Raw genomic sequence first — 19,832 nt, forward strand, 5'->3', positions numbered from 1 at the left:
CTGGTCCGATTTGAAAAATTCTTTCAGTGTTAGATAGTCCATTTATCGAGGAAGGTTATAGGCTATATATCATCACGCTACTACCAATAGGAGCAGAGTACCAGTGGAAAATGTTACAAAAACGGGGAAAATTTTTAACACTTATGTAACGCAAGCGAAGTTGCGCGGGTCAGCTAGTTATAGAAATAAGAGTCAGTAACATTTGAAAATAGAAGTAGGGTCTTTACAGTTAATGACAGTTAGGTTTTATTTATCAGTGCATTTTCAATAATTTATCCTCCGTTACTTACAGTCAACGATAATTAGCTTCTACTGAATGACTCCAGTAGTCGCAATAGGGATAATTGGCCTTAAATCGATAAACTACCGTACAGTAAGTTAAACAGATTTATTAATGCGTTCATTATGGATATTTTTTCCATAGAAAATGTATTTTCCTTAAGAATAACTTACGGTTTCATCGTAATTTGAACATGAATTTCATTAGAGTCTGATTGGAATAATCAGTCAATCATTTAGGTGTCGGGTTTTACCTAGCAGTTCTCCGTAAAGTGCGTTACAAGTAGGTACAACAGACTACACACCTTTAACCCGACAATTTTACGATTAATCTACGTAGGTTATAATTAACAATTGTATGTAGGTAAATCAAAATAAAGTAACTGTATCAAACAGGCCATCGTCAGCTGCATAAGCGTCCGGGCTACACAGCCGCAAACCTTGCACACAAGACTCTATACTGACTTACACAGACTAAATCTAAACATTTCGTATTCGATTATAAAGGATGTTGTCCCCAAAACATTGACACTTAGGTACGATTCAGACCAACCGGCTAGCGTCGGCCCGCATCGGAACGGAGCCGTACGCGTGCCGCGGCAGCCGAACGTGTGCCGCGGCAGCCGAACGCGTCCGCCGGAGCTGTACCGCTACTGCGGTATGCGTACGGCTGCCGCGGTAGCCGCACGCGTGCCGCGGCAGCCGACAGCGTCCGCTGGAATCCAATCATATGTTTGGACTAAAGAAATTAGTTTTTCTTCCGTATCCATTTTTGATTTTAATATGTTAACTGTCGCTTGAAGAACACAACTTCAATGATTCGCTAGTTGCTGCACCGTAATCTCCGTTCGTATTTCACGACGCACAGCTGACCGGCTCCGAACGGACCCGACGGCAGCCGATTGGATGCCGACGGCGCCGTTCGGAGCCGGTCGGGGCCGGTCGGAGCCGGTCGGGGCCGGTCGGAGCCGGTCGGGGCCGGTCGGCCGTCGCGACAGGTCGCGACGCGTCGCGGGATGCCGACGGAGATAGCTATGCGTAAGTTGCTTGCAAATATGAACTGTATTTACTGTTGATACAATTCAATGTTCTTTACCGCATTGTAAAATGCCGCCCGGCCCGGCCCGACGCGAGCCGGTTGGTCTGAATCGTACCTTACAGTACAGTTATTTACGTCTCATTTACCATTATAACACGATGATCGCCATGAATAATAGTTTTTAACTCCCACGCTCCGTTTGCCTATTCAGCGTAGCAAATCTTTGCTTAAAACAAAGATTATTATCATATACATTTAATGTGATATTTATGCATTACAATGAATAAATTACCTACATGTTTTAATGCACATGTGCAATGGATATTGGTCTATCATTCTGGATAATAGGTACTAATACTGGTTAACTAATAATATAAAGGTGAAGAGTATTTTAACGCGTTAATCTCAGGAACTACTGGTTCCAATTGATTTTTTTTATTGAATGTCCATTAAATTTATTAAAGAAGACTATCCTATGGAACATCATGCATTGAATAATAAAACCATTTATTTTTGCTGCTGAAATTGTTCGAGAATTGTTACAATTACAAACTAAAGTACTTAAATTGTCCAACAATTCCATAAGGAATCTACTTAGGTACCTAGGTGAATAAATATTGTTTTGTTCAGATAAACCCAATATGTTTCAAATTATTTATTTATTTAGGTAGTCTGTATAGAATTGTAGTTTCAGATTTTCCTCATTGAAATATTCCTACACATGTTTATTTGGTCGATAGATTCCAATAACATTGAGTCATCGATTACTTATTCTAAACAATTTTAATGGCTTAATTAAACAGAATCTACGAGTATACTAATATTATAAATCTGAAGAGTTTGTTTGTTTGTTTGAACGCGCTAATCTGAGAATCTGATGTCCGATTTCAAAAAATATTTCAGTACTTTCAGCACATTTATCGAGGAACGCTATAGGCTTTATAACATCATGCTAGGACCATTAGGAGCGGAGTAGCAACGAAAAATGTTCCAAAAACGAGGAAAATTATGACCCATTCTCTCTTATGTGACGCAAGCGAAGTTGCGCGGGTCAGCTAGTCCATAATATCACGCCTTTTTGTCATACGGGTAGGCATAGATTGCCACTTGGTGCAATCCTTAAAATCTATTAAAGACAAAAATAATTTTTCAATTCGAACCAATAGTTCCTGAGATTAGCGCGTTCAAACAAACAAACAAACTCTTAAGCTTTATAATATTAGTATAGATGTATAATTACTTGGAAATAATGTATCGTACACACATATGACATATTGTTTTGATTTAATAAGCTATTATAATTGAACTCCCGGGTTTATCTGAGGTTAATTAATATTATTGTACAATATTTGCCTCGATATTATATATTTTACACGTAATAAATCATGTATATGATATATCAAAGGCAAAGCGCAACATTGACAAAATTATATTGATATATTGATAGAGAAATGAAACCGCTATTAAATTTGTCAGTTGCTCTGTGGTCCTTTTGATGCCAGTCAAATTAAAAACCGCAACTGTTGGTTCTCTCACAAATAATATTGTAAATCCAATTTCGTACAATAAAATCGTACTTTACTGTACAATATTTATAATAATATTACATAATTTATTTGCAATAAATGTAATGCAATTATAGTTCCAAAGTTTGGAATTAAAGCCTCCTTTTTTAAACAAATATGTGATAGGAGATTCTTTCACAATATCATCGAATATGTTTTTCGATCAATGGCAATACTATTAAATCTAAAATAATGCACATTATTTTGTAAATTAAACTATAGATATTTCGAAGAATATCTAACGAGTGCATGCTTTTTATTTAACATTACAAGCTCAAACTGAAAAGTCACTCAAAATTATGTATCACCGTAATCGTCATTTTAATAAGTTTTGAAAAAAAAAGATCTTGAGCGTCACTTCATTTTCAGTTACGTTTCAGTATAAACTACATAATGAACTCAGTGAAGGTTCTATGTGTTAAATAACTTATGACACGGAAACACGTTCATCTATTATTTACGTGTTAGCTTGAAGTGTCGACCCGGCTTCTTGTGAATCGATGTCAAGCAAATAAACATAAATAATGTATTACGAAAGTAAAAGTTATTATGTCTTAACGAGTATTTGTTTTATAGCACTGAAATGCACACTACTAGTTCATTGAAAAGTTACATTTAAATTTTCAAGCTAAGGTCTAAAATGTAATAGTTCAATAGACTGTACGAGGTACAAACACACTTGATACTTTTTGAATTTTTCGACTGGTGATTTTTAAAAACTTAAATTGAAGGTAAAGTTAAGAATTTGTAACTATGGTGAAGGCTGTTTTGTAAAAAATACTATGTTAATTGCAGTGTCAATATTTTATTTTGACTTTATCGTTCGCTAATTTGATGAAGCGACCGAGCCTGTTTTGAAAGTTACTAAATTGCAATGCCAAAAGAATCATGTGTGATTGTATTTCGATTTACAAGAAGCAATTACCCATATAACAAATTGTGTAATATACTCAAATAGAATATAGTCTGTAGTTAATACACTGTTGAAAACCCCTTGCACTTAGAATAATAAACTAATTCTTTCAGATGACAATGACATACAACTCGCTCCAGTTTATTATGATCGTAAGTTTCTGTTCATACACTCTATAAGGTGGTGGTTTGGTGGTGGCTAATTTTAATGTCCTGTGACTAACTATATTTTAAATTTCCACACGTAACAATTATTTGTGCGATCCTAATAAATGGTTCCAGGTCTAGTTGTACTTTGTGTCCGTTGTTTGTATGTAAGTAAAAGTCCCCGCGACATAAGAGCAAAACTTAGTGCGTTAAATGTCTTAAAAAAAAGACTTGTGGTGGATTTTTAGTATTTTACGATAGCTAATTTAGTTATAAGCGAGTAACACCTGTAACATACAAACCGACAATTTTGACAAAAAATATTTGTATGTCGATAAGCTATTCTCGGATTAATCCTGTTCATAAACTTCGCGACATGAATAACATTTCGTATTCACTATTCCATCAGGAAATATTCCTCATTTTAAGAAAATATCATCCTGCATGATGTTAATTGCTAGAAATTTCCGAGTATCACTTGTATAATTTTCATTACCTGTCTACATGCCTATTTATTTAGTCCTATTTACATTCATATATGCAAAATGCATACATAAAGCATAACCAACTAAGAATCATTCCCAGTCATACTAACCCATGATGATTTTCACGTCGTTCCATTATAAAGATCTTTTGATTTCACTATTCTCAACATTTCCGATGACGGTTTAATACTATGCTAATTTTATTAACATAGCTCACATGTCGCGTGATCCAAGCCGTAATTATTACCTGATCAGTATAAAAACCGGTTGTAAGATGCTCAGACGCTAGACTCTTGCCTAGAATGTAACTTTCTTAGACATTGAGACATTAAAGACTTAGCATTTTATGTGGGTTATGCCTGTTCTATCGATCCTCTCGTTCTTACTGGTGAGGTTAGAAAAGGACAGTACATTTTTGGATTTATGAATACCCAATTAGTGTATTAAATAAGTATCTAGGTAAGAAATCAAACTTGAAAATAGAGCGAAGTTTATCTGTTAAAAAGGGTGCGAGGTCCATACACTTTACCATTTCTTGACATTATTAAACAAAAAATAAATAAAATTACCGTTGGATCTGATTTGATAGATTTGATTTTGATTTTGATTTCACTACATAGTATAAAACAAAGTCGTTTCCCGCTGTCTGTCCCTATGAATGCTTAAATCTTAACTGTGCATCGGATTTTAATACGGTTTATTTAATAGATAGAGTGATTCCTGAAGGAGGTTTCTGCTTGTCTTTGTAAAAATACTTTTTAAACCGGGTAAAGCCAGGCTGCTAGTAGAATATAATAGATGATTGTCATTGAAATTTTGATAGGACCAGAGCAAAAAAGATGACATCTTTGTCTATCTTAACGCAAACTATTTTTAAGTTAATTTTCGCCGTACATTTGCTGTCGGCATTCGTTTCAAAGGAGTGAATTAATTAGCAGTTCTAACTTAATGTGTCCCATTCTTATGTTTGGCATAACAAAGAACGATGTTCTAAACTTTATTGCGACATACAAGTGATTTGCAACGAGTATCTTCAAAACCTTTATATAAAAACAAATATAATTAATGAGGCTATTTGTATGGATCCTTGATTACTATTTTTTAAAGAAGGGGTCATTCAAACTTGTTTTTAGTTCATAAATCTCTTGTAACGGATCTGAGATAAAAATAGAAAACTACTTGTTAGCATCGAAAAAAGATAGTAAATGGGTAGCACGTGGCATGTTTAAAATTAAGATAATAAGGTGAAATTGGAAGGATATATGCCTATAGAATATTGGACAGTATATTATTATCATGTCCACCTTCCATCAGGCATATCAATGCTTGTGTACTTATTGTTTTTGTACCAAAAAAACATGCTAAATATGAGGACTCAAATAATGTAAAGCTATCCTTCCACTTAACTTGACGATCATACCCATAGTTCGGACTATTGCTTATAACTTCCAACGCCTACTCTAGTATTATCTGTTTGGCATTTACTTGGTTAAAGATATACTTGTTTCTATGTAAACATTCGTGTTCCTTCGAGAGTGCGCAACGGAAGTGGCAGTCCCAAGACTGCGCGCGTTCAAAGTGGGCCAAACCGCGCACCTACCTTCTTCTACTGTTACCTTTATACCTTCGCCTTTCTAACGTACCTTATTTATCAGATAACATCAATGATAGCTCCTCAAATCATTTTAGAAACTCGGTCTTTGTTCGCGGGAAAATTGTTCTCCAAACCTCCATTATTTGAGATGACCATTTCAAATTTCTATTGATCGCATAGTTTGAGCTAAACTGTCTTTTTAGAAAATGATTTCTTTAGCAAAATAGAAAAGATTATTTCTCTGTAAAAATTATTCACACTTTTACTGCAATTAAATTTGTTGTAGATTACGTAAGCAATTTAACGACTGCTTACGGGACGTTTTACCTACTTACTCAAGTTTTCTTTACCGCAACCTCCGTTTAATTTCCATCTGTACACGACAAACAGAACTATTATAATTATAATAATTAACTCGTAGGCATCACGATGTTTACCTGAGTCGGAATATACACTGCATTTAAAAAATGTGGCGCGCCCGCCAAACGGGTTATTGACCCGCGAGACCTTTGTGACAAACTTGTGGGAGATGTGCCAACGGTCGCAGTTATGGAGTTGTTTTTTTTAATTTATAACACAGGCGTCGTGCACTCCGCTCATTCTAGAATATTAAAACTTGAACACGGTGATCGCTGAATCTGTATTCGTTACGTGTGCTAAGGCGGATTTAATTTTGAGCATCGAATTATTCCGATCGCTACTCGCAAAAAAAGTTCCAAAAGAACTGGATTATTAATAAGCGTATTGTTGCCATAAAAAAGGTGCTTTTTATATATTTTCAATTGAAAGGCTTCTAAGGATGCGGAGATTGGGACGGCTTAGTTTATTTCTCGCGGTAGTTTTATTTTACAACCACAAACATCCTTTCTCTGCGATATTGTGAATACGTCTTTTGTTCCCGGGTATAAAATATGTAGCTTTTACGACCAGTTTTTATTTCACACTAGATAAAAAGTAGTTTCAAACTAAAAATCTATTTCATTTAATATTTAAACTATCTAATAGACAATTATTATCTTAATATCAGTGTGAAATAAAACTATACAACGAGCCTTCTGTATAATAGCAGTATTATTGCTTCACAGACGACAGGCTATAATTCACGCCAACGCTAATAACGGTGTCTTCAAAAAAGATAGCAGCTTATTAATTTTAAATCAATGCGTGTCGAAGCAGGATATTAAGAAAATGGAAAACCATTATCGCTTAAATAAACTACTAAAGACTAACTTGTAAACAGTAGCAATAGAGTTGGACACAAATTAAAACTAAAAGTTAATCATACTTAGATTTTTAAATGAAAAGTAATGCTCCAGAAGCATAAAAAGAATGGGTAACGTCACATAGGAAGAAATATGTCGCAAAATGTACCACAAAAAGTACCTTAACATTTCGTAGTATTGTATTTAAACACCTGTAAATTTTCTCACGAACAATAAGTACAAAAGTTTTCTCTTATTGGGAACAAAATCGAACAGAAAGCGGAACTTCTGAAACACAGCGTTTCTTTAGATCGGAATGCTTCGTATAAGTTACAATAATGTAACTGTTATTGTTTGCCGGTTCGTATCGAGCCATCAATGGCCAGCATGACACCGCTATTTTTTTTTTGACTGACAGGCAAATGACCTCGGCTCCGAGCGCCACGATACGCGAGGGTCCTAAAGAAGAAATGTTTTTTTTTTCTACAAATGTTTTTGTTTAGCGATTAGTCTTCGCTGGCCGCATTGTCCGTGACATTGATGCTAAATGAAGTGTCAAGTCTGGCATTTATAACAGTTGTATAGAGACATGCATCTCTTTTGCAAGATGTGCTTGACTAATTATCATGTCGACACTATTATACATCGCTGTGTATAGCGCAATGACATAATAATTGATATTTTTGAAACATGGTTTAATACCTCAATTATAATTTTGAAAGTATCAAAATCGTTAAACTGAGTAGATTAGTTATTCATAAAATTTGTTACATGCATAGTAGCGATATTATGACATACCTGCAGCCTCATGCCAAAAACGCAGCAGTTTTAGTTCCTTAAATATATTGAGTGGCTAAGCTACTGTCAAAATGAGTAGTTACTTTGTAAAAAAATACCGACCTTTATTAGCTTAGTGTCTAGGGTAAACTTTTCCAGTTCCAATGTGCCCTCCACAGTAAGGCTCACCTCGAATGCATTTATTGATATTTTGCCGAAAGAATTTCAATCAGTGTTTTCAATAGCAATGAAACCTTAGATTATTGCAAAAAGCAGGCACGAACAAAATGTACCCTATCTTTCATATGAGTTTATTAAACTCCCCAGAACCTCCTTCGTGGTATCGTGACGTCCATGAAATTGATATTTTGTTCCACTTTTCGTGTCCTTTCGAACAATATTACGCGTATGATGCTAATACATTTATTTCTTATGCACGAATACTAGAAATATGTTGTACTCGATAATATAGGCTATCAGTTTACCGGGCCTGGCCTGAATCGTAAAATTTATCGTTACACTTTATGACTTATTGTTCTATGCAGCTCCTTAACGTTCACAGTTACGTACAGCGCTATTTTAAATTGCAATTTCAATTATGGATACCTTTTGAAATACATTTTTATATAACTAGGTATCATTCCACAACAAAATACCCAACCCACTAATCATTTTAATTGAGACAAACCTACTTTGGGCGTTGAAACAAATACGTTATGCGCGCATATTCCATAGGTATCAGTCATCTGTAATTTGATTTTTCTATCTGCGTCTATCACTGGCCATATTTCCATAAATGCTAAATGATTGACGTAGACAGACATACGGACAAATCTAGTTATATCGTATACCACGGCGGAGGCGTGCAATGTAGATCTGAACATTTATAAGACTGAATCGAAGAGATCACATCCCAGTGGACTGATATTATTATACTGTATAAGACCTTGCAGGTAGAAATACTGATATATGTATTATGTATTCAATGCACACTGCACATCCAATGCTCATCATCCAAGTACTTTTTACCTCAAAGCAAACTACAGTGCAACATTTGACGTAATACAAAATGCTGTCAATAAATCGACGCAATAAAGCCAGCTAAGTCAATATTATACCAATATTTATCTTTTAAGGCCTACGTATTTATGCCATGACTTTCACATTAGTATCGTCTTTATAACCATTCGTTGCGGACCTTCTTTACAAGCACCGTTCTTTATTGATTGGCTTCTGTCGGTTTATAAATATTAAATTGTAGCTTCTATAGAACTTCATATTGTTTCGATACGCAATTTGTATTTCCTCGACCCTCGCAAACGACCCGTTACAAATCTGAAATGACTGAAATTTTATTTGCGTGCACATTTTAGCACTGTTTATGTTGCAAAGTTTCTTTTCTGAATCATTATTTCGACATATTTTTGGAGTAAAAATTCCAAATGTAAGGTCAGTCATTTCTGGTATCACAGTGACAGGCCTTGTTCAACGTGTCACTCAGATAAGGTTTGAATTAAAACAATCTTGAGCAACCATATGAAGTCAAAATTATATTCTTGCAAATTTTCGGCCATACCTACTTTTTTCAACCAATGGACTCAAGGTCTAAGGACCCTTACTAAGACCCTTACCTACTACTTTTTGTTAACTAAGGTGTATTTATAAAGTAATTTTAAGTCTCATTTCCTTTACCTACAAAAAATAATCTTACAAGCTAAGCATTATGAAGACCTCATATTCCATGTATGCAACTACATCAGTCTGTTTCATAGAAACAGTTGTAGAAATTTTCCTCAAGCATCATGCTTATTCTTAAGTGCATTGGTGACCCGAACTGTAGGTGAATGTCGGTCATCGTGTGCTCAATTGACATGATGACTTATGACTCAGTGAGTTAATGTCGTGCACATGGCCATGCTAATGTCCTGATTTCATCATGACATATTGATCCTGCGTGTTGCAGCTATTTGTTTAAAGTATCAAGACGCACTAGGCGCAGTGTACCTAATTAGAAGAGTAACATTTTCCTTGGTTGGGGACAGACTTGCTTCGTATATTTTCTAGATAGCTTGTAATTTATATAATTATGTCTTACCACAATTTGAATACCGTTGTCTCATTTTAAACTGAACTCTGTACGTACAATATAAAGTCTGTAGCTGTACGTACTCATGTGAATGATTCGCAAATTAAATGCTACATTATTCTGTTTGAAAATACTGTACGTCATCGGTGCAGGAAAACTTAAAGAAAAACCTTGCATACCTAAGAGGGGTATGTTCGGTTCGATGTGTGAAGATAACCCGTTCTTGTTCTCATATTATATTACGGCCTTGCCCCTTTTGTACAAAGACGAGTTGCGTGGGACTTCTACTCATCGTTATTCTCTTCAAAAAACAAAGTTATTAGAATTCAATAAAGCCACTAATTGTCTTCAATGCAATTTCAATACCTAGAATTTGGAATTCGTGAGTTAATTGCGCGACAATGAGTCATTAATTAAAGTGTTTGTCTGCGTCAACGAGGCAAATACTTAAAGATTGAAAGCTACTGAAATCAATAAGACAGTCGCACGCGAGTGATAGTCCCTGACGTTTTTATTGAGACGGGAAGAAAGACGGACAAGCCTTGTTAGATCTAACCGTCTAATTTGCAACACACTACGAATTCAATTAGTATGCATCTAGGAAATCGTGACGAGGCCCTCTGTGCTCCTCTTAGCAAGTCGCCGACCTTCAGTCGTGCAGACCTTCGATAAACACCAGGAACAGAACATTGTCCTACCCATTTCTACAATTTGGCTATCAGCGTCCGCACGATGACCTTGTTGTAAATCCGCTTGCGCTGTAATCAGCATGTAACTACTAACTACTATTCATATTCAAAACACCATATTCTAAGGTCATTCTAAAGAATAGTTGACTATTACCAGTACTAACAAGACACTAGGCCCGTTTCTAGTAGTTCGGTTACAGCATCGGTTACAAACTTGTTTGGTTTATTAAGGTATTGTCATGTCAAAATCTGTTCAAACTGCTTGTGTAGGTGGTTTTAAGGTCGAAATTGATTTACATTTGTACAAGCAAATATTTTTTACGTTACATCATATCCATGTGTAGTGTATAGAATTTTCGATTTCGCCTTGACCTCCTTCATGAACCATCAATTATTCTAGGTTTCGATATTTGGTGGAACGTAAAAAATATTGATAACATTTTATTGATGCTTTAAGAACTAGACTTACGAATAGTTTAGATTTTTTATAGGACGTGAATTCGAAAAGCAAATTCCTATATAATTCTAGTTCTGTATAATTTTGCTTTTCAGTACTTGTTATATCAAATGACGGCTGCTTTCTCTAACTACTTTTTCTGTATGTCTTTTCAATCATAGCGTATTGAGCATTACATAATTGAGATTTTACGTACATTTGTTCTAACGCTCCTACTATGTGGAGTATGTTAATTGGCAATGCATGGAATGGACTGTGGATCAATAGAACGCATCTCATAACGCTTTACGTAACCGGGCGGGTGATGACGTCATCCTGTCACACAATATTTTCCTCATCAATTTTATATATGGTGTTTGTTTATGCATGGCCGTTTGATGATACAGGCTGTTTACTTTACATCTTTAGCTCGTTAAGTATGGCGCTTAAGCAAAAAGCTTATTATGTTTTTATGGTGATTAGGTTAAAATTGATGCTTAGTTACATTGTGTAATCCCAGGTTCGATGCCATGAAGTGACATACTATGTTTTTTTGTTAGGAAATTCGCAGTTAGCGCTCAGTAATTTGTAAATGTTTCCGTTAACTCGCAATTATGTTCCTCTGTTATTATTTGAGACATTACATGACTAGCGAAACGATTTTGCTAATAATATCCATGCATAAATGTTTGGGGAGATACCATCTGGGTTTTTTTTTTACCGTGAAATAGTACTGTTCCTTTTATAGTTGTAAGTTATTGTGTGACAATACACAACAGATTCTTTATAGGTATAGGAAATTTCTGCATATCTTTACAATCTCTTCAAGATTCGAGTTATTTTATAAAGGTACATAAACTATCAGAAAATCGGAGTTAAGTCTAGATCGTTTTAGTAGTCTATCTACTACTAATTTACAAACAAGTTTACTTTCTCATAATTTATTATAGAACCGTAGTAAATAAATAAATTTAACCCATTACTGTCCCACTGCTGGGCAAGGGTCTCCTCCCGTAATTTAGGAGGGGTTAGACCGTAGTAAAACATAAATTGTTTTAAAAATTTAATAAATTGTTACAATTTTCCATGTTTTTATTTCAGTAGAAAATCGGAACTTCGACCAGGGTTACTTCGGACCATGGCGGGTCTGCAAGAAGCTGCTGTACAACAGAGAGAAATGTGGCACGGATGTCTCCAAGTTTCATCCGTCGGGTAAGTACTAGACTTTTACTTTATATTACTCTACCTATATTACTTATCAGCTTTCGTTTGGACCCTAGACTCTAGGTCGTAATGTGAATTAAAACAGGCTATTAATATGTAGTTACTATTTCTAGCCAAATCTCTTCATATTATAAAATAAAGTCTTCGTTTGTCGGTTTGTACATTCGCAGTAAACTCAAAATTTACTAGACACAGATAAGTAGAGCATTCCGCGAAGAAGGTTTAAGTGTAAATTATGTTCAGTTTATTATGTTCGTTTTTGTAAAGTATGTAATATATTCTTAATCCGCGCGAAGCCGGTGCAAGCCGCGAGTCTATTATCTTTTTAAATAAGTGTACGTCATATTTCTACTTAAGTTGGATTGTAAAGAATGAAAAAGAGTTTAATTTCAAAGGGATCCGTTCGATAGGATCAAACTATTAAATGTATTTTACAAACAGAAAATCATATGCAAAGTAACTTATTACATTTTATTCCGGGAAATATCAATCAATATACACTCCACTCAATACATAATACTTTGACGTCGACGTATAAATTTAACTTTAATGCATCGTAAAAATATTTTTAAAAGGATGATTGTATTACACTCGCCGCATCACTCAAAGCTTTTCACTGCATCCATTATTAAGTTAAAAGGCATTTTCCCGTCCATTATACTATTATTTTCATTTTCAATGTAAAGCACTCCATAAAATCTTCTTTGTTTATAGAAACATGAATATAGTCTGGTTTGGGATCGTCGATCATCATCATGTCTAGGTAAACGATTGTAGGGAAATTTGTTGTCCTGTAACACAGATCTTCGAAATATTGTTTAGATTTCATTTTGATATAGGTATCTACAAAAGATATTGATATAAGAAATCTTACTTTACGGACCAAGTCGCGGACTAAACGTAGTATAGGTTCATATAACAACTAATGTCATATAGCCAATCTATCAGATAAACTGGCTGTCAAGATACACAAAACCATTTCGTCAAAATCTTTCCGTTACACTAACTAATGTTAATCTTTAGGTTGTACTTTTCAAAAATAGGTTACTCACATGCCATTACTATTTCTTTCTAAATTACATTATATCGGTAGTGTATCAACATATTTGAAAGCCGAAGTAAAGGAGATTACAAGATGATTCTATTATTACATATCAAAATCGCCCTTGATCCGATTTATGCAGACTTCTGTTTCACGTCAATACAACTGACCTATACAAATAAATATCACTGAAGTGTCTGTTATGATGAAATAATAATTGATTTACTAAAAGCTTATCAAAGTCAGGTGGTTAGTACTCGTAACCATGACAAGAAGTATGGATGTGAAGAAGGTAAGGGATGTTTGTAAGGATCGTGCCAAGTGGCGTCCTTTGGTTTCTGCATACCTCTATTAGGAAAAAGGGATATTATGTCTTTATGCATATCAAATTATTGCATACCTCGTGCTTCAATTTTAGTATTGAAACTAATATTATAAATGCAAAAGTATATCTGTATCTCTGTTTGTCTGTTAAGCTTTCACTACTAAATCGCTGAACAGATTTTAATAACATTTCCAATAAAATATGTATTTTTTATGTTTTTTTTACTTGAACTTTTACTTTATTACACCATAACTGCTACTAAATGAATGTATTACTAAATAAATTAAAAATGTAAATCTGACACTGTCAACTCTACGAACGAAACACATTTGTATAACGAATTTTAAATAATGTTTCTGTTAAATGTCATGTTTGAAAGACATTAATTTCCTGGCGTTCAGTAAATGTTCTCTCTGACCTATTTCCATAGACAACGCCCTTTTCTTTGTTATAATTCATTCCCTATTGCCGTTAATCGTATGAATGTCATAACAATGTATGTCATACGTAATTTAACACTATTGATTGTGGCTTTAGTATACATATTCTACATGTTACAATGTAACTGTAATATTTTTTTAAATATCTAACTGATAAAACCTTGTACGGCTTAAATTTGTCTAATACCTTTTTTGAAGAGCTAAGTCCCGCATTTGGCCAGTGGGTGGACTCAAAGCTTAGCCCCTGTCTCGTTCGGGTAGAGACCCTTGCCCAGCGGCGGGACGGTAACGGGCTTAAAAAACCTTTTACTCAAATTTTGTGTTGCTAGAACTTTTACAAACATACAAACAACGAACGCAAAGTGCAACCAAAATAACTATTTGTTGATTACACAAATATTTGTTCCGCCAGGGATCGAACCCACAATTCGCACTGTGACAATATTAGTAACAAGAAAACCATTTAACCGTTCGGTAACAGGAGCTCTTTTATAATAACTCGGAGAATGTGTTAGGGTAACTTAATATTTCGCTCAAAGGGTGTCCCCGTTTGACCTGTTCAAAAGGAAACGGGAAGTCGCGATTAAATTACCATATTACCTGCGCGTTTATTGATTATTTTGACGTCATGTTTGTGTTTCCATGTTTTTATATGAAAAGTAAGTTAAAACTGCAGTTCCGGCTGAATGAATTTATACTATCTATTCTTCTATTCTAATATTATAAAGCTGAAGATTTTTTTTGGTTGAACGCGCTAATCTCAGGAACTACTGGTTCGAATTGAAAAAATATTTTTGTGTTGAATAGACCATTTATCGAGGATAGTTTTAGGCTACATAACATCACGCTACGGACATTAGGAGCGAAGTAGCAACGAAAAATCTTACAAAAATTGGGAAAATTATGACCCATTCTTTCTTATGTGACGCAAGCGAAGTTACGCAGATAAAACCGTCTTTTAAAAAAACATCTATAGTAGTTCAGTTGTTTTGTTGTTTAGTTGTAAAAAAACAAAAGACAGACTGAGCAACTTCCGCTTTTGGATTATGGATGTACTAACAATATTATTGCAAGCTTAACTGTTATATCCATAAATAGTTGTTCAAGTCTTATTTTGCTTTGTGTCTGTACTCCGTAAGCTTTTAGTGTCCTGCACACTAAATGCAAGAGTTGTATTTAAAATAGAAATGAAAGTTGTAATTACTTTGCAACTAACTAGCGTACATAATAATTATTAAACACGTGTATAAGTGTATCCAGTTTACGTCAGTGACTATAGTACGGTAACTTAGTAGAGAACATTGATATGCACGAGTTATAAAGATTTTTTTAACCCCTTAGTGTCCCACTGCTCGGCAAGGGTCGCCTCCCAAACGAGGAAGAGGCCTTGAGTCCACAATATTAGCTAAATGCAGGGACTTTGAATGCCTTCAATAAATGTATTTTAAAAAATTTAGGCTTGCAAGATTTTATCACGAAGTCATTAGTTATTAAAAAAGTAGCTTTATCAAACAGGGCACCGTCAGCTGCCTACGGGTCACTCTCTGTCTCTTTCTCTCTCTCTTCCATGCTATGAATCCCATATGGTAGTGGGGTCAGCCTTCCTGGTCTTTCTCCACTGATTTTAAAAAATCTGTTTTTACTTCCGACAGGCGCAAAGGCAAGCCTCTCTTCTAAGTTGTTGGCCTATAGATTATACGTGAAAGTTCCGATAGCATGGCTCTAACGACGGTCACAGATAAGTCAAAATACAGCTAAAGTAATATTAGATCACTTAAGGAAATTAGATCGATTAACGTTTCTTGATAGCTTTATTTATAGGTCCACACCTTACGTCGATATTTTATTATTAGTAATTAACAGATATGGAAAAGTTAATACATATTATGGCGTCTGCTTTTCTCGTAGGTGTAGGCACAGGTGTATGAAATACACTATTTTGTTTGGCTATTTACGGTGTTAGTCCCATGTGCCTTATTATTATAGAAAATTCGTGTCTCGATTTATCCCAAATGAATCAGTTGACTTTAATTTCACTTTCTATATTATAAGTAACTGGCTTTTATCCGCGACTTCGTCCGCTACCTGAATTTTCCCATGGGAATGCGTCATTTTCCCGGGGTAAAAAGTAACCTATGTCCTTTCTCGGGTATCAAAATATCTCCATACCAAATATCATGCAAATTGGTTCAGTAGTTTAGGCGTGATTGAGTAACAGATAGATAGACAGACAGAGTTACTTTCGCATGAAGTATGAATATAAACATGCTCTAATTAAATTCATTACCTTCAGAGACATGCAATAAGTATATATTCGGTACATTTCGTGCACAACGCTAATGGTTAATGAATTCGCAAGTTTTCACGTGACGGTGCTAATTGGATTATATTTTGTTCACATTCATGTCAGAATATTAACACTGAATTTATGAGGTGTAAAGGCAAGTACACATTGAAACGCGAATAAGAAACCTCCTCAAAGTTCGTCGTCTATGCATTACGATGTATTTTTTCATGTTATTTTTACCTGTTCTAAAGAGACAATGCCTGTGTCTCCTGATCATATTTTATGTTACAAGGAGAATAAAAATCCGTAATAAAAAGATTAAATAGATACTAATTTGTTTCTAATGGTAATCGAATTTTAAACCTATTAGTGAGTCCCCAACCCGCACTTTGCCAGCGTGGTGGACTCCTTATTTGTCTGGGAGGAGACCCTTGCCTGGCAGTAAGACAGTAATGGGTTAAAAAAAGAGAAATTATTACCATGCGATACATCACGTTTAAATTACCGGATTTTCTTACGTGATATATTTGATATTGATCCGTAAAACATTTTATTAAAAACATACAGACACCGGCAAAGTTGCGACGACACGACGATGTGTGAATGCAAAAACAAGAATGTTGTAAATTCTCACGTGCTTTGAGCATTTCGACGAACGCCGCCTCGGGCATTTGCGAGAAAGAATCCTAATAAAGAATGAAGGAACTGTTATATTTTTGACATTAAATTTGAAGAAATAAAAATGAGTTCTACTTCAACTAGTATAAAGGTAATTTATTTTTGAGTAATTTAGTATAATAAATCACGGGAATAAATCAAAACATCTACTGGAAATTGAAAAAGCTTCTTAATTACAAATTATTTGAGTAACGTCTCTATTTTCTACCTTTATCGAACAACTTTATTCGCCTGTTATTTTTACAAAAAGAAATCCTTTCCCGGGACATACGAAAAAGCTGAAGCTTTACAAGATTCCCGACAAATCCGCTCAGAATTGCCAATAAATAGCGTAGAGCAGATATTTTTTCTTTCGTATAATATGGTATTAGTATGAATGTGCCCTTTCAATACCGCCTAACGTTATTTGACAGTGCTGACATTTCGCATGTCACGAAATAAACTAATTACGTTTGTTGCCTATTAAGTTAAGGCAAAGCTTTTTTATTCGTAAACAAATAAAGACGGCCTAAACTAACAGATAAGGGAGGAAGCGATATCATATCTTAAGAATGTGAGTTTTACGGTAACGGTTTATTTTTTTATTATAGTAATTACTGGGTTAGTTTTGTAGTGTGGTTTTTGGTATGAGCTCCCGAGAAGCAAGGTAGAGAGCGTACCTAATGTTCGTGTTTTACTTGCTCGAAAAACATATTGCAAAAAAACTAAATATACCTATAACCTGGAATAAACTAAGATAATTAGAAGTTTTACTGAAGTCCAGATGTCGTTTATAGGAAAATATTAAATGATTATTACCTTTTTTTGTAAAAGAAAACATCGTGATGAACGCATGCCTAAAAGTCCTTTAGCAAAGTTTTTGAAAAAATGCAACGCCTCCAATTCGCTCGTGACAAGCTTGGTGGACTCAAGGAATAACCTTTGCCTGATTTCTGAAGGAGACCCTTTTTCAGCGATGGAACAATAATGGGTTTAATTTAATAAAATACCCTGTTCCACAGATTACTCCTCAGGGAATGTTCTACTGTCAAGCCATCGAAGCGAGCTAATTGTACAAACATAGATAAAAATAACCCACCCTTAAGTAATTTGTATGTCGCTTTACGCGTCACTTTTCTCAGTACAACAGACACGAGCGATAGTTTAACGTGTAGAGTAATTAACAGTTCACTTGAACTACTACTGCTTCTATCTATCTATGAGGTATGCACCCCTTAACCGATTAGCAGTGGAAGGTTACTGGAAGCTAAGTGATGTATTAATAACTATGTGAGTGTAGAAACAAATGAAAGTTCGTGTGAAATGTTTTCTTCTCAATAATAAAATGTATTGTGTAAGTAATCGGTGAAGAAATTAAAGTGACTGCAGTTATGCAATTGTTTATAGATATGTTGGTAAGTTTGTGAAAATTTTGCGAAATAAATGTTATATATGTGAAATGAAGTCCACGAAGGTATGTATGAAGTTATGATTGTACTTAAGCGACAGGTTCATGGTATCGTTATATTGAAATCGGTATCGTTATATTAAAGCCTTCAACCAATTGTTGTATTGGCTAGTTTTTCAGACCTTTCATTAATTTCCGATAAAGAATAAACATATATTAAATGCACGGGATTATCGCGATCAACCAAATTACTAAGTACTCTGATTTAAAATTATTGCACGTAATTTGTCGCAAGCCATACGTATTTAGTCAGTTGCCATGCAATGCGAAAGTTTAAATTATTATTATGTTGCTCCTTCCAAAATCCCTGTACGTTATTCTTCAGTAGTCCTATGTATCAAATAAAGGTTTTTTTAATATTTCTTCTCATGACTTTAAACAGTCGTAGATTTTTGCATTTTAAACACAGACACTTTCCTCCACATTGATTTATGGAGTATTGTCATCAACGACTCGTGAGACTATCCAATGTGAGAGATTTCCTTCGCAAATGTCGCACGCGCCACTTAGAACTACAATAATTAAAACTATGTATTCGTATTTTAGAGTCCGAGAGAAAATCTGTTCTATTTTCTTTCATTCACTTTCACTAGTCACGAATTGTCGATGTCTGCCCCTGTTTTGTGTAGGACAAAAGTTTGCCGTTTAGTAACTAGCTATACCTACATTGACAATATTAACTACGTATTTTTTTAAGTAATATCTAAGAATCAGTAATAGTTCTTTTACAAATGTTGAGATTTCTATAGACGAGTGGGTAGGAACGTCTTAGGAATAAAATTTTAATTTTGTAGGTAGGCGTAAGTATGACTTCAACACATATTATAGAAAGATTCTCTGTAAATTAGACCCATATATCATTTGGCAGAAATCCTTTCAGAGCTAAACGAGTGAACCGTTGTTGATTTATAGAGCCACGCAAAAGGAAATAAAATAGACATCCTCCATTTACCGACTTTGCAAAAATGACGGTATACATGACACTCTTCATTCCACATGCGAACTAACGACATCAATTTGCATGTTCCGAGCAATTTTCCAATCAAATTCTATTCATCAAGGTCTCGGATGCAAATCTGTTTGAATATGATTGGTTTACTACGTTGTATATCATCCGTATATTTGCAATTCAATTTACTCTTATAAATAGACATTTGTTTACCGTATGGTTAGAGATC

At 34.8% G+C, this 19,832-nt stretch overlaps 1 protein-coding gene across 4 annotated transcripts in view; it reads left to right on the forward strand.

The window, feature by feature from the left end:
* The window catches only part of LOC142980422 (uncharacterized), a 40,891-nt gene that overhangs the window by 4,591 nt on the left and 16,468 nt on the right, over positions 1-19,832 (forward strand). For 2 of the 4 annotated variants that reach the window (XM_076125786.1, XM_076125787.1), the window contains exons 3-4: positions 3,910-3,948; positions 12,313-12,423. In XM_076125786.1, the coding sequence (XP_075981901.1) occupies positions 3,910-3,948; positions 12,313-12,423 (150 nt within the window). The remainder of the gene's footprint in view (positions 1-3,909; positions 3,949-12,312; positions 12,424-19,832) is intronic. The other 2 variants (XM_076125788.1, XM_076125789.1) reach the window with 2 other exon arrangements.

Source organism: Anticarsia gemmatalis, chromosome 18 (assembly GCF_050436995.1).
Source record: "Anticarsia gemmatalis isolate Benzon Research Colony breed Stoneville strain chromosome 18, ilAntGemm2 primary, whole genome shotgun sequence".
Classification (NCBI taxonomy): Eukaryota; Metazoa; Arthropoda; class Insecta; order Lepidoptera; family Erebidae; genus Anticarsia; species Anticarsia gemmatalis.